The sequence below is a fragment of the Bufo gargarizans genome, chromosome 1 (genome assembly GCF_014858855.1).
Source record: "Bufo gargarizans isolate SCDJY-AF-19 chromosome 1, ASM1485885v1, whole genome shotgun sequence".
NCBI classification, from domain to species: domain Eukaryota; kingdom Metazoa; phylum Chordata; class Amphibia; order Anura; family Bufonidae; genus Bufo; species Bufo gargarizans.
This window is the reverse complement of record NC_058080.1, coordinates 605,637,102-605,652,982: the sequence shown is the minus strand read 5'-3', so window position 1 is coordinate 605,652,982 and position 15,881 is coordinate 605,637,102. Positions and strand designations below refer to the sequence as shown.

Sequence of the window (15,881 nt, the reverse complement as noted above, 5' to 3'; positions counted from 1 at the left end):
AACAAGGTACTAGCGCTTTCTTTCAATTATACCGTTTTGTATAGCAGCTGCAGCAGCTGAGTTTCAGGCCCTCGCCGATCAGATACGGATGAGCTATACAGTGAGGATAGGTCATCAGTATTTAAATCTAAGTGCACTGTCATGGATTTTAATTACAGTACAATTGCATAACTGGATAACAGATATGTGTGATCATGAATGTAGATTATTGGGTCAATCGGGTGATCCCTAGTTTAGCTGATTTCTCCATATTTGTGTGTTATGTATACTGTATGAAGAATGTGGACTGTAAAGAATGAGAATTAAAGATGACCAACTTTTATAATTAATATTGGTAGATTAGTTGAGTAAAAGTAACACTTAAGATTGTAGCCTATGTTATTGTTTGGGATTAGCTTTGGGAGAGTTTGACCATTGGGCTTCAGCCAGAAGAACATTTTGTTTACTAAAAGCTATGCATGGAGCATATTACACAATTGTGGTTTGGCAGACCTGGTGGTCTGTGAGCAATTCTCTTTTCCAAGCTTGCATTCATTCCTGTAAAGGAATTGTAACTGGGCAATAAAGCAAGACTTCTCAGTGCATACTTTCATCGGAGAGCTGAACTTTAAAGTCAGTCTTTTCATCTAGATACAGACAGTTAAACCAGGCCAAGATTCAGGTTAATCAACAACAGAAGCGTTTGCAGCATGAAGCCTGTGTCTGTATGTATTTACCGCCTATAGAATTTCTTCTTTTATCTTTGCATGTTTTCAGTCTTCACTCATCTGGAACCTGTAGTCCCCAATATGCTGACTAAAGGCAATTATACAGGGGGCAATAAATAATTTTCTACATTTGGCGGGAGAGCAAGAAGCATTGATTGCAGGATCAGACTACACAATTTGTTTGTTGTCTGTTACCATGGATACACATAAATCTGTTTAGAAGGTTGGCACAGAATAATAGGAAATTTTTAACCATGATCGTTTCCAAAGTTGTTCCATATTTCATTGAGATGCATTGGAGCAATAGAAATTCGTACATGGGCATATCATTTAAATTTGTGGAGAGTCCTAATCGGTGTCTCTACTGAAATGTCTGATGTGGTCTTCTATTTGGTAATAAGGGAATCCTAAAGGTAATGCTGTAATTTATGTTGAGATCTTTAATTCCGGCGCTATATTAAGCTCATAAGTCATCCATGTGCGTGGCCATCTACTGTACTCTTAATTACAGGGGCCAGTTCTATTTTAGATTACCGCCTTAGACTTGTGGTTTCTATTAGTAGATGAGTAAAGCTGTTCTATATTCTTGCAGCTCGAAATAAGATGAGGATAAGTTGTAGTATAGTTTGTTTAGCATCTAATTGCTCAGACTTTAAATGGGTCGTCCAAGTTGCATAAATGCTTCCTCAGCGTCACCAAATCTGATTAAATAACAAAATCATACTTGCTGCTTTTCTCCTTTGCCGCAGCGCTGTTTTCATCTTCCTGGCTGCCGTGGTGAGGTTCTGTACGCAGCTCGTCACTGTGCAGCCAATCATTGACCATAGCAGAATACGGGATGTGATAGCTGAGGTCAGCGATATGCTGCAGTGGTGATATGGTGTGTAAAGGGTGTCACCTCTGCAGCCAGGAAAAACAAAGAACGGTGTAGGGGGGTTGGAGTATTTATTTAATGGAGTTATCCCATGATTAATGTAAAAAACATCAGCTAGAACATGACAGGCTCTTTCTAACAAAGCTCAAACCAGCCCTGTACCTGACATGGATCCAGAGATCTTCCCATTCATTGTTGTGCTAGATTTATATTTCAGTCAGCTGGACAAAAAAGTAAGAAAAAAAACAAACAGAAGGTGGTGCTATATAGGTGCATTTTATTAATTAACTCAGTAGCTATACACTTTTTAATTACATGCAAATACAAAACTTGCACCCCTGATGATGAATGCAACGGGGTGGTGTAAAAACAAAAATTGCAACTAAATTTAGTCATAGCGGCGCCAAAAAATCTCCTGCATAATGTACAAACCGGATTCCAAAAAAGTTGGGACACTATACAAATCGTGAATAAAAACTGAATGCAGTGATGTGGAGGTGCCAACTTCTAATATTTTATTCAGAATAGAACATAAATCACGGAACAAAAGTTTAAACTGAGAAAATGTACCATTTTAAGGGAAAAATATGTTGAATCAGAATTTCATGGTGTCAACAAATCCCCAAAAAGTTGGGACAAGGCCATTTTCACCACTGTGTGGCATCTCCCCTTCTTCTTACATCACTCAACAGACGTCTGGGGACCGAGGAGACCAGTTTCTCAAGTTTAGAAATAGGAATGCTCTCCAATTTTTGTCTAATACAGGCCTCTAACTGTTCAATCGTCTTAGGCCTTCTTTGTTGCACCTTCCTCTTTATGATGCGCCAAATGTTCTCTATAGGTGAAAGATCTGGACTGCAGACTGGCCATTTCAGTACCCGGATCCTTCTCCTACGCAGCCATGATGTTGTGATTGATGCAGAATGTGGTCTGGCATTATCTTGTTGAAAAATGCAGGGTCTTCCCTGAAAGAGATGACGTCTGGATGGGAGCATATGTTGTTCTAGAACCTGAATATATTTTTCTGCATTCATGGTGCCTTTCCAGACATGCAAGCTGCCCATGCCACACACACTCATGCAACTCCATACCATCAGAGATGCAGGCTTCTGAACTGAGCGTTGATAACAACTTGGGTTGTCCTTGTCCTCTTTGGTCCGGATGACATGGCGTCCCAGATTTCCAAAAAGAACTTCGTATCGTGACTCGTCTGACCACAGAACAGTCTTCCATTTTGCCACACTCCATTTTAAATGATCCCTGGCCCAGTGAAAACGCCTGAGCTTGTGGATCTGGCTTCTTCTTTGCACTGTAGAGTTTCAGCTGGCAACGGCGGATGGCACGGTGGATTGTGTTCACTGACAATGGTTTCTGGAAGTATTCCTGAGCCCATTCTGGGATTTCCTTTACAGTAGCATTCCTGTTTGTGGTGCAGTGTCGTTTAAGGGCCCGGAGATCACGGGCATCCAGCATGGTTTTACGGCCTTGACCCTTACGCACAAAGATTTGTTCCAGATTCTCTGAATCTTCGGATGATGTTATGCACAGTTGATGATGATAGATGCAAAGTCTTTGCAAATTTTCGCTGGGTAACACCTTTCTGATATTGCTCCACTATCTTTCTGCGCAACATTGTGGGAATTGGTGATCCTCTACCCATCTTGGCTTCTGAGAGACGCTGCCACTCTGAGAAGCTCTTTTTATACCCAATCATGTTGCCAATTGACCTAATTAGTGTTAATTGGTCTTCCAGCTCTTCGTTATGCTTAAATTTACTTTTTCCAGCCTCTTATTGCTACTTGTCCCAACTTTTTGGGGATTTGTTGACACCGTGAAAATTTGAATCAACGTATTTTTCCTTTAAAATTATACATTTACTCGGATTAAACGTTTGATCTGTCATCTACGTTCTATTACAAATAAAATATTGACATTTGCCATCTCTACATCATTGCATTTAGTTTTTATTCACAATTTGTTTAGTGTCCCAACTTTTTTGGAATGCGGTTTGTATGTTCTGGTCATAAACAATTATCATCTATCCACTGGATAGGTTGTAAATGTTAGATCTGTGAGGGTCCAAACACTGGGATGCCCATTGATGGCATGATTGGGGGGAACCCTTGTCCTCAATACCCCCAGCTGCTAGATTGCGATTTTGTGAAGTTTGAATAGAGTGATGGTCAAGCATAAACCATACTGCTTCAGTCAAAATTTGTGGCTGAGTGCTGTGCTCAGCTAGTTTTGTCAGTACCATTGGGCTTCAATGTAGCCACATGGCCCATGCTTGACCACCACTCTGTTCAGGTGCATCCTAGCCACAGTCTAGAGGCTTTGGAAATGGGGGAACAGGTTTCCTGTTCTGGTGATAAGTGGAAGTCCTAGAGGTCAGGTCCCCAACCAATCTAGTTATCAGTTGCTTCTTATTGAAATGCCCCATTTAATGAGTCATTTTCCAATTTTCAAAAATTCTTAAACCTGAAGTGCGAGTTTGCATAACTCAACTGTTTCACACTTGCATTGTTGTTCTCCGGTATTGAGATCTGGCAAAGGATCTCAATACCGGAAATTAAACAGATCCATTTTGATTTTGGACATCTGGATGCATTATTTCCGTTAGGATGCGGTTGTGTGAAATCAAAACAGATCTATCATTAAATACATTAAAAATCAATGGGTGATGGATACATTTTTTTAGGCTCCTAAAAAAAATGGATCTGTCCCTATTGACTTGCATTGTTTTCAGTGCCGGATCTTTTTTTTTTTTTTCTTTTTTATGATAGACACAAAACCGCAGCTTGCAGCGGTTTCGGGTCTGGTCACAAAACGGAATGCTGACTGAACAGAAGGCTTCCTGAACAGATCTCTTTCCATTCAGAATGCATGAGGACTAAACGGAAATGTATTTTTTCAGCAGAAAACAACGCAAGTGTGAACATAGCCCAATACTTCTTCCCGTTCACAAAACACAATGACTGTGCCTACTTAACACAAAGAGGGAACACGGGCTAACAGATTCAGTCCAGAGAGACCATATCTAGGATATGTAGTCGGTCATGTGGAGTCCTGTGATGTACTATCAGTGGGAGTCAAAGTGACAGAAAAATGTATCCATAGCAAGGTTTTAAATAGCTAAACTTTTACTTGATTTTGAGCTGTTCAAAATTGTATATACGTCTGTTAACAAAGATAATGCAAGTATCCTGCAGTAGACAGGTGAGTACTGTAGCATCAGGTATTGTGACAGGATTGTGAGATCAAAATTGATATCCCAGAATGACAACTTACCGCCTGTCCATTGACTGGTCATAAGTGTCTGATCAGTGGGGGCCGACTGCTGAGATCGCCACTGATTTCAAGAACAGGGATCTCTTGTCCCCATTTGAATGGAGCAGTAGTCAGACATGCATACTGTCGCACTCTGAGACTGCCTGAGATAGCCTAGCACTGGGTCTACACGATACGGGATAACTATTTATCGGTAAGGGTACCACTGATGGGACGGCCACCGATCACAAGAATGGGGGCTCTGTATCCCTTACAGCCCCCCTGAAATGAACAGAGCAGCCAGTTGGGGTGTGTGTGGCGCCTCATTCACTTATATGGGAATTCCTGAAATAACCGAACGGATAGAGGATAACTTAAAGGGGTTGTCTCACTTTAGCAAGTTGCATTTATCTTTGTAGAGAAGGTTAATACAAGGCACTTACTTATGTATTGTGTCTGTCCATATTGCCTCCTTTGCTGGCTGGATTCATTTTTCCATCACATTATATACTGCTCGTTTCAGTGGTTGCGACCACCCTGTAATCCATCAGCGGCCAGCCTCTGGTGGCCAGGACCATGGGAGTGCACATATGCTGGTGCTTTTTTCCTATAGTGTGCAAGCACGGCCACAAATGATGGATTACAGGGTGGTCGTAACCATGGAAACAAGCAGTGTATAATGTGATGGAAAAATGAATGAAGCCAGCAAATGAGGCAATAAGGACAATCACAATACATTAGTAAGTGCCTTGTATTAACTTTCTTTACATAATAAATGCTATTAGCTGGTCAGACAACCTCATGTCATACAATTTGACAATCTTATGTCGTCACGATTATGGTCTCTAATTTTTGCCAATGTTTTTTTTGGAGCTGGCAGCTACTGTGCTTTTAATTGTGAGTATTAAAAAAATCTGAACGTGTAGAAATCTGTGGTGATTTTTCCAGCATTGTCTAAGCATAGCCCTGTAACTGGTTTCTACTAGCTGGATACGATGCTTTGGACACGTCCTCAAATTATAGACTTGAAAAGTATTTCTGGCATTCTCTGTGCAAAGCAGCTAGATATATAAAAAAAAAACAAAAAAAAAAACAATACAAAGTTTCAGGACAAATCCTTGCTAAGTATATGCACCGCTTTAACGGGAAGTTTGTTTTAATATGGAAAACTGAATAGTAAGTAAATTATACACCTTTAGTAATAAGACCACATGTACACTACTTGAACACTGTTACATTGAGACCCTTTTTCATTTAAAGAGGTTTTTCCTGTTCCTGGTGTTGAACGACTGAGGAAACTTTGGCGCTCTGGTGGAATGCCGCAGCCTTCTCATAGCGTAACAAGCACTGCGCCGTCCATTGTATAGCAGATATGCTTGGTCTTACAGCTCTGCACCATTAACTTGAATGGAGCTGAGGTGCGTCTAGGCCATGGTGCCCACCGAGTGCAGCAGTCTCTAATAAAACAGCTGATCTGCTGAGCAATATGAGCAGGACATCCTGCGCCCACAGGTTTTGCCTCTTATGGCAGGGCAACCAACTGGCTTTTTTCAGCAGAATAATGCTTACCCACACACAGCAATGGTTTGCCAGTAGTGGCTCCATTAGATTGCAACCTACGAGTTTGTAGGATCTACGGGTCCAGCTGCAACATCTCCAGGCAAATGTGCCGCAGGATACCATACAGAACCTGTATACCTCCATGCCTAACTTATCTCATTTTGTATCCAGGCTAGAGGTGGCCTAACAGGGTATTAGCCTCCTTTCAATTGTACACTTGTCCTCAACAAATTTATATTTTTGCTTTATCTATCTATCTATCTACATATGTATGTATCTATCAATCTATCTAACCAACCTACAGCATTTATTAAGAATATAAAGGGACATGGCAGACCCAGGCACCATTGCCACGAGCCCTCGCCATCTGTCTGGCATGGTTGCTGTTCATCACTGCATCTATGGGTTTAAATTGTATAGATCAAAGTTTTCTCCAATCCCGGCAGGAGCAGAGCTTTGTATTACAGGCCTTCTCCTGCCACTGCACCAAGTTCACTATGACAAAAATGTAAGCCACAGTGTGGGAACTAGCACCTGACCGTGGCATACATTTTGTTATAGTTACCATAATCACTATATAATTGAAAAGTTCTGCAACTTTCTAATGTACTTTGTTTTTCACTTACTCGTTACTTGGAAGATATTTGTGGACGTGGACTGGGAATGGCCCGTCTTACTCATCATTTTCTACATCTGTTTTAAGCGTAGAAAATGGTCTACATGTAAGTCTACAAGGAAGCGGTCTTCCATTTATAACTGACGCTGGATGCACCGAAGTCATGGAGAGGCCTGCACCTCTTCAAAACTTTGGCGGATATACGGCTAGCTTAGGGCTTTATTAAAACCGGCTTCTAAAACGGTGGTCTTAATAAATGTGCCCAGGAGTCTGCATTTTTTAGGATTGGTCATCAGGACCTTATCGGTGGGAATCCGACCAATCTGTTGTTTGAAGAGGCCGCGGCGCTGCAGTGAGTGCTGCGGCCTCCTCCTAGACCAATGACATTACATTCAAGTAAATGAGGCTGAGCTGAGATGCCAAGCACGGCCACAATACAGTGGGTGGTGCTGTACTTGGTGAGCTGTGAGGAGGCTACTTCACTCACCGGAACCTTCTCAAACAGCTAATTGGAGAGTGTCATGAGTATCGGACCTCTATCGATCAGATATTGATGGCCTATTCTCATATTAAACTCCCATAAAAAAATAAAATAAAAATTCATATGTCATTGTCCATCTCTAGGAACACATTTAAGTGCTTTATATATTTTACAAATTTTGTGTAGACGGCGTTCTTTTAACTATTAATTCCATTTTTCTTTTAACAGAAGCTAAAACCAGATGATGTGACCAAAACTGCCTTACGGAAGGAAATTAACTTTGATAAAGTATTTAATAAGGTAATTATTTCTTGTATTGCCCCCCATTTCTTTACATACAAGTTGATTAGCTACTCTTTAATCCTAAATTGTGACAATAAACCTGCATTGTTCTTTAAATTATATTGATAGGTTATCAATATCCGATCGGCCAGGGTCTGACTCCCAGCATCGCCCAATCAGCTGTTTGAAGAGGCCGCTGCATTCATGGGAGCTCCAGTGAGCGCTGCAGTCTCTTCACAGTTTACCATGCATAGCAGCTGCGCCTAGGCCACGTGACCAATATACAGTGACACCATCGTCCTAGGAAGAGACCTAAGTGCTCACAGAGCACCGCAACCTATTTGAATAGCTGATTGGCAGGGTCCTGGGAGACAGACCCCTGTCGATCTGATATTGATGACCAATCCTGAGGATAGGCCATCAATATCAAATTTTCAGATAACCCCTTTAAAGTGTCCATAACCTACAACAAACTTTTGATTAATCAATAGTACAGTGTGTATACATGCGGAATAACACTATTTTTGGTCATTGCGTAACTTGAATCTAACCTGCACCCATCCAGTTCACACAGAAAATAGATGAAAATCTCCTTTGCTCAGAAGTAGCTCCAAGATGGTGAAGGCCATTACAGTGAAGTACTAACCTGTACAGATGTGAATCTAGCACTTGGGCTGAAACAGAAACTGTCTGTTTCGCTGATGTAGTCTCTTTAACTGCGTGTGGCTCACTCTTTTCCTGCTCACCCCTCCCCTCTCCATAGACTTGTATGGGATAATGTAATCTGATCCTTCAGTGAACAGCTGCTGTCCAATGGATTTTTTGGGATTTTCAGTCATTTTAGAAGAGAGAATGGGAAGGGAAAGGAACAGCTGATAAGAGAAGAAGGAGAACTGGATGTTTCTCTCTGACAAGATATATTACAAAGTTTCTTAGGTCGTTTGTACTGTTGATTTTTGCAGAGTTGTGGGAAAAGTTTGCATCTATTTAATGGGTTTTCCAGTAATAATTATATTTTATGTAATGCCCCCCAACCTGCCTCTTGAAAACAAAGATTCAAATTTACTCGCTCCACGCCGCTCTGGTTCTTCGTTCTTTCTCTGCTGTCTCTATCTCCCAATCCTCACGCTGTTTTCTTCAGGTGGTGACATGGTCAAAAGCAACACTCCAGCTATAGACTAACTTCAGCGCAGATGTGGCCACAAGCAAAACTTAATCACTGAATCTAGTCATTGGCTGGAGTGGTGCCTGTGACTTTGCCCATGGCCAGTCGGATGTAGACAGCGGAAGACTAGAGCGCTGTGGAGCAGGTATGTATGAATTCCCTTTTTCAGGAGGCAACCTCTTTTAAGCACTCAGTTGTATGAGTATTAAATTACAACGTTCTCCATAATGGCAAAATAGAGCTTCTTATAAAATGTATGTTTTTAATCAGCAGAATCATCCCTACTAGGTAATATGCCTGGTTTAAGAGGGTGGACCCTGCAGACGGATGCCCTTTTACAGCTTTCCTGATTTTCCTTAGCACATTGGAAGAGATTGTTGTTCTTGCATGATATCGCTACTTAGTGTCTATATGTAGAATGCAAAGCATTATAGGAAGCAGCCAGTAATTATCGTTGAGTGAATAAAGCTCTGCCTTATAGTCTAGGCCAGGGATCAGCAACCTCCGGCACTCCAGATGGTCTTAAACTACAACTCCCAGAGTGCTCCATTCACTTCTATGAGAGTTGTGAGAACAGCCGAGCATGTTTGCATCCTGGGAGTTGTAGTTTCACAGCAGCTGGAGTGCCGAAGGTTGCTGATGCCTGGTCTAGGCTGTAAGTCAGGTTCAGAACAAGTTACTCGGCTTCATGGTGTTCAGAGGGAGGACATACCCCTTTCATTTTACCATAGTTTTAATATTTATTATCTCAATCTTGTGTAATGTTTTTTTTTTTTCATCTTACACCTGTCCTTGTTGCTTCCACATCTAGCTTTGTACTGTCTCACGGGTAAATCGCATTATTTGTATTTTGTGCAGTATTATTTTATCCCTATCCTTATCTTCCATGTATTATACATTTATTAACCTCCCTAGGGTTCTGACTTGCAAGCAACTGTAGTTGAGGTATATGCCTTTAAGTCTTGCGACTTAGATTTGGAAATTCCAACCATTTTTGCATTCCTAAAAATAAGAAATGACATAACCTCAACTGAACTTGTGCATGGTAACATGTTTTAACAAGCTGAGCACAGACTGCTAAAATATGGCCACGTAGAAGGTTTATGTAGTGCCTGTAATTTATGGTAATTTGGCAACGGATTGGAGTTCATTTTAGTTTTCTGTACTGTCCTGGAGGACTGGCAGCTGAGGTAGTCATTTGCAGCTATTCATTTGAAACAATTTGCACCGCAGAGTGGCGAACACTCCTTATCTTAACTGGCTATTAAGATATTGAACTAGTTTAAGACCGAGCCATTCACTTTTTGTTCAGGTCTAAGAAGCTGCTGCATGGCAACAATTATTATTTTTTATAGTTTTTTCCTATTTCGGCCACCATAGACGTTGTACAAGGCTGTACAGCATCTCTGCAGAGATGATCTTGGTCTGCTAATATCCATCAGCTTGTGCAGGTCCTCGGTTCTCAGCGATCTTATGGTGGCTAGGAACGAAGTAACAGATGGCATTGCCGCTTCCTGATCTGTATACACAGCACTCAGAAAAGCAGGGACAGTAAAAAAAATCCCTGCCTTCTATATGGGGGGCCTGGCTGTCAATGACCGCAGTTAGCGTGCAGCTGCAAACTCTGCAAGGACATCCAGAAGCATGCTTGCAGAGATAAGTCAACGGACGGTCAGTAAGCAGTTAAAGGAGTATTCCAGTTCTAACACGTTATCCCTTATCCACAGGATAGAGGATAACTATCAGATCGGTGGGGGTCCTTCAACTGTGGACCCATATCCTGTGGAGCCCCCCTGAAATGGATTAAGCAGCTGGTCATAAATGTGCGCTGCTGCTCTATTCATTTTTATGGGAATGCTGGAGATAGCTGGCACTGTACCCGGCTATCTCCAGCACTCCCATTGAAATGAATTCCCGACCAGCCACTCTGTACATTTCAGGGAGGCTCTCGTGATCGGTAGAGGTTCCAGAGGTAGGACCCCCAACAATTTGAAAGTTATCCCCTATTCACAGGAATCCCCCTTTTACCAGGATTTTTATTTTTTTAACGATGACCTATCCTCTAGATAAGTAATCCGTATCTGATCCTTGGAGGTCCGACACCTGGGACCCCCAAGCATCAGCTGTTTTGTTCCATTGCCTTCTTGCATCTTACCAAGCACAGTGCTATATGTTGTGTAGTGGCTGTGCTTGGTATTGCACCCGGTCCCATTCACTTGAGCTGCTTCTAGGCCACATGATCAATGAACGTGTCGTAACTGGCCTAGGAAAAGCAGATGGAAGGCCGTGGCGCTACTGCAAGCGTTGTTGCCTTCTTAAACAGCTGATCAGCAGGGATCCCGGGTGTCAGACCCCCACCAATCAGATACTGATGACCTATCCAAATCTTGGAAAACCCCTTTAAGGGTGGCTTGTTTGAAGATTATTCCTCACTAGTCTGTCACCACAAGCTTTTTCAATTTTGTGCTTTCTAAAGGTTCCCTTATTAACCTAAGCAGATGCAGGATTTTGTTAAATCCTCCTAGCCCTAGAAGCAATTTCTAAAGGAAGAATACCGCCATAATACAGCATGCTACAAAGCATCTGTGGTACAGCTTGGTCCCATGGATGTCTGTAGGTGTTGCAAGTATCTATAATATGGTTGTGTAAACTTTAGGATTTTTTTTTGTTTTTTTTCCATACAAATGCCATTCTTGTCCTCTGCGTTATTTTACCCATTACACTCTTGGTATTATTACTGTACATTGTTTTTTTCAGTGTAATTTGATAAAATCTTAACCTAAATTTTCATTTCCGCATACATTTTCCAAGCAAGAAAGTGGTTTCAAATGGTAGTGAAAATCATGAGTATCGTACTTACCTGTCTTCTAAAATGTGACACGTGACTAGAAGACAAGACAAACGATCTGATCAAATTTTTCCGCCCAGGTGATGATTGAAATGGAATTCGATAGAAATCAGAATTAATTTCTGTAACCATTTATCCAGAGGGGGAAGTTTGCATACCTGACATTCTGTGAGCTATGTGAATGTCAGACTACAGTGCTGCAGGCATTTACTTGACATAGCAAGTTCTTGCTATTTTCAGATTGTGCCCTTGTCATTTCAGGTGGAAAACAATGGCTAAGGCCTATTGCACACGACCGTATGGCTTTTTCAGTGTTTTGCGGTCCGTTTTTCATGGATCCGTTGTTCCGTTTTTTGTTTCCGTTGTGTTTCCGTTTCTGTTCCGTTTTTCCGTTCCGTTTTTCCGTATGGCATATACAGTATACAGTAATTACATAGATAAAATTGGGCTGGGCATAACATTTTCAATAGATGGTTCAGGAAAAAACGGAACGGAAACGGAAGACATACGGATGCATTTCCGTATGTGTTCCGTTTTTTTTGCGGATCCATTGACTTGAATGGAGCCACGGACTGTGATTTGCGGGCAATAATAGGACATGTTCTATGTTAAAACGGAACGGAAAAACGGAAATACGGAAACGGAATGCATACGGAGTACATTCCGTTTTTTTTGCGGAACCATTGAAATGAATGGTTCCGTATACGGACCGTATACGGAACGCAAAAAACGGCCAGTAAACGGGAAAAAAAAACGGCCGTGTGCAATAGGCCTAACTGGTATTCAATGACCAAAAAAACCAAGCCAATAACCCCACAAAAAGGAGGAAAACGCTCATATAAAATATATGTAGCTTTATTAATACATGAGATAATTATACAATAACATAAGGCACCTGATCATGGGAGGAAGGGACTCCCCGTGTATCGGAGCAACAGTCCCCCACCCTCACATGCACCGCACTGACCAGGGAACAAACCAGAACATCCAAAGTGTTATACCACACACTGGTAGATCCTATGTAAAATTAACCAGAGTAGCATATAGCAAAATGCATGTCCTAAGTTGATAGCATATCAGCTGCCACCCGTGCTGTGTCTGCCAGCCCAAAAAATGATAGTGGCCAGCCTGCAATGATGAAAAGAAGGCTAGGTCACGAGTATAAGGTGTAAACTGAGCAAGGACACGGCAACGGTAGCATATCAACAAAATGACCACCACATAAGAATACTATAGATAAAAATAGGAGTGCACTAATTACCCATAACTTGTGGAAGCACCGGATGTCTGGTCAGGACTATACCTCGACGTGCGTTTCGCCAGGAAAGGGCTTCGTCAGGAGGTAAAGGGTAACTGGTATTCAATTACACAATGTGGGGAGCTATACAGGAAAAATGGGGGAACAGTGGGGAACATCCCCTATATAAGACTTGTACAAGTGAAGGAAAATCCTTAGGCGCAAAACCCTGTAAAACAAAAGGGCAAGACCATCTTCAGTACTGTCACCACAGTTGACACCATGTCTGTGACACTAGGCTCCTGCCAATGTGTATAGGCTCTAGCAGTTTAGCAGGTAAAAGTCTTCACTGATTTAGAAGCTCGACCGCTTTAGGTGTGGTTGACCACCAGGAAAACCAAGTAAAAACCTTCCCTGTAATGGAGTATTCACCAATATACCTTTTCCTCTGCAGTCAGCCTGGATCTAGATGTAAAGATCCTAAAGCATAGTGCAGACTGCTTGCAAAACCACAAGTTCAAAGGGGTTTCCTATGAGTGATGGAAAAAATGAAAATCGGATATCATATAGTACATGACAGTCTCTTGGATCCAGCGATCTGTCTATTCATTGATGCAATTGCTCTGCTAGATTTATTTCAACCTGGCAGCTCATGGGGTATGTCCTTTCTGCTGCAGCTGGTGGCAGTTGAAGGATGGAACTGCTCATATATGTCAACCTAGGTGAACTGGATAGAGAATTTAGAAAAAGGGCAAATGGCAGGTGGCGCTATATAGATAGATTTCAGTGAATAACTCAGTGACTATACAACATTTTTAATTACATGCAGTTACAAAAGTATTAAGTGCTGATTTGAAAAATGTAGAATATTTTTCATGGGACAACCCCTTTAACTCCTCGCTGCAGCCATTTTTTTTTGTTACTCACTGCCAGTATGAGGCAAAAGTTGATTTGCATTTCAATATAAATTTTTTATATTTTATATATTTGTGTGTGTGTATATATACAGTCCGTTCCATAAATATTGGGACATCGACACAATTCTAACATTTTTGGCTCTATACACCACCACAATGGATTTGAAATGAAACGAACTAGATGTGCTTTAACTGCAGACTGTCAGCTTTAGGCTACATGCACACGACTGTACCGTTTTTCTGCGGTCCACAAAAAACTGAAGCCGCCTGTGTGCCTTCCGCAATTTGCGGAACGGGCGGCCCATTGTAGACATGCCTATTCTTGTCCGCAAAACGGACAAGAATAGGACATGCTATATTTTTTTTGCGGGGCTTCGGAACGGAGCAACTGATGCGGACAGCACACGGAGTGATGTCCGCATCTTTTGCGGCCCCATTGAAGTGAATGGTCGTGTGCATGAGGCCTTAATTTGAGGGTATTTACATCCAAATCGGGTGAACGGTGTAGGAATTACAACAGTTTGCATATGTGCTTCCCACTTGTTAATGAACCAAAAGTAATGGGACAGAATAATAATCATAAATCAAACTTTCACTTTTTAATACTTGGCTGCAAATCCTTTGCAGTCAATTACAGCCTGAAGTCTGGAACGCATAGACATCACCAGACGCTGGGTTTCATCCCTGGTGATGCTCTGACAGGCTTATACTGCAACTGTCTAAAGTTCCTGCTTGTTTTTGGGGCATTTTCCCTTCAGTTTTGTCTTCAGCAAGTGAAATGCATGCTCAATCGGATTCAGGTCAGGTGATTGACTTGGCCATTGCATAACATTCCACTTATTTCCCTTAAAAAAACTCTTTGGTTGCTTTTGCATTGTCCATCTGCACTGTGAAGCGCCGTCCAATGAGTTCTGAAGCATTTGGCTGAATATGAGCAGATAATATTGCCTGAAACACTGCTTTTGTCAGCAGTTACATCATCAATAAATACAAGAGAACCAGTTCGATTGGGTGCCATACATGCCCATGCCATGACACTACCACCACCATGCTTCACTGATGAGGTGGTATGCTTAGGATCATGAGCAGTTCCTTTCCTTCTCTATACTCTTCTCTTCCCATCACTCTGGTACAAGTTGATCTTGGTCTCATCTGTCCATAGGATGAGGTTGTTCCAGAACTGTGAAGGCTTTTTTTAGATGTCGTTTGGCAAACTCTAATCTGGCCTTCCTGTTTTTGAGGCTCACCAATGGTTTACATCTTGTGGTGAACCCTCTGTATTCACTCTGGTGAAGTCTTCTCTTCATTGTTGACTTTGACACACATACACCGACCTCCTGGAGAGTGTTCTTGATCTGGCTAACTGTTGTGAAGGGTGTTTTCGTCACCAGGGAAAGAATTCTTCGGTCATCCACCACAGTTGTTTTCTGTGGTCTTCTAGGTCTTTTGGTGTTGCTGAGCTCACTGGTGCGTTCCTTCTTTTTAAGAATATTCCAAACAGTTGTTTTGGCCACGCTTAATGTTTTTGCTATCTCTCTGATGGGTTTGTTGTGTTTTTTCAGCCTAATGATGGCTTGCTTCACTGATAGTGACAGCTCTTTGGATCTCATTTTGAGAGTTGACAGCAACAGATTCCAAATGCAAATGGCACACTTGAAATGAACTCTGGACCTTTTATCTGCTCATTGTAATTGGGATAATGAGGGAATAACACACACCTGGCAATGGAACAGCTGAGAAGCCAATTGTACCCTTACTTTTGGTCCCTTAACAAGTGGGAGGCACATATGCAAACTGTTGTAATTCCTACACCGTTCACCTGATTTGGATGTAAATACCCTCCAATTAAAGCTGACAGTCTGCAGTTAAAGCACATCTAGTGTGTTTCATTTAAAATCCATTGTGGTGGTGTATAGAGCCAATAATG

At 41.7% G+C, this 15,881-nt stretch overlaps 1 protein-coding gene across 1 annotated transcript in view; it reads left to right on the top strand.

Annotated features, from left to right (window-relative positions):
• Positions 1–15,881, top strand: part of SRFBP1 (serum response factor binding protein 1) — a 127,249-nt gene that overhangs the window by 71,069 nt on the left and 40,299 nt on the right. Inside the window, exon 4 of the mRNA XM_044291125.1 lies at positions 7,734–7,805. Coding sequence (XP_044147060.1) covers positions 7,734–7,805 — 72 coding nt within the window. The remainder of the gene's footprint in view (positions 1–7,733; positions 7,806–15,881) is intronic.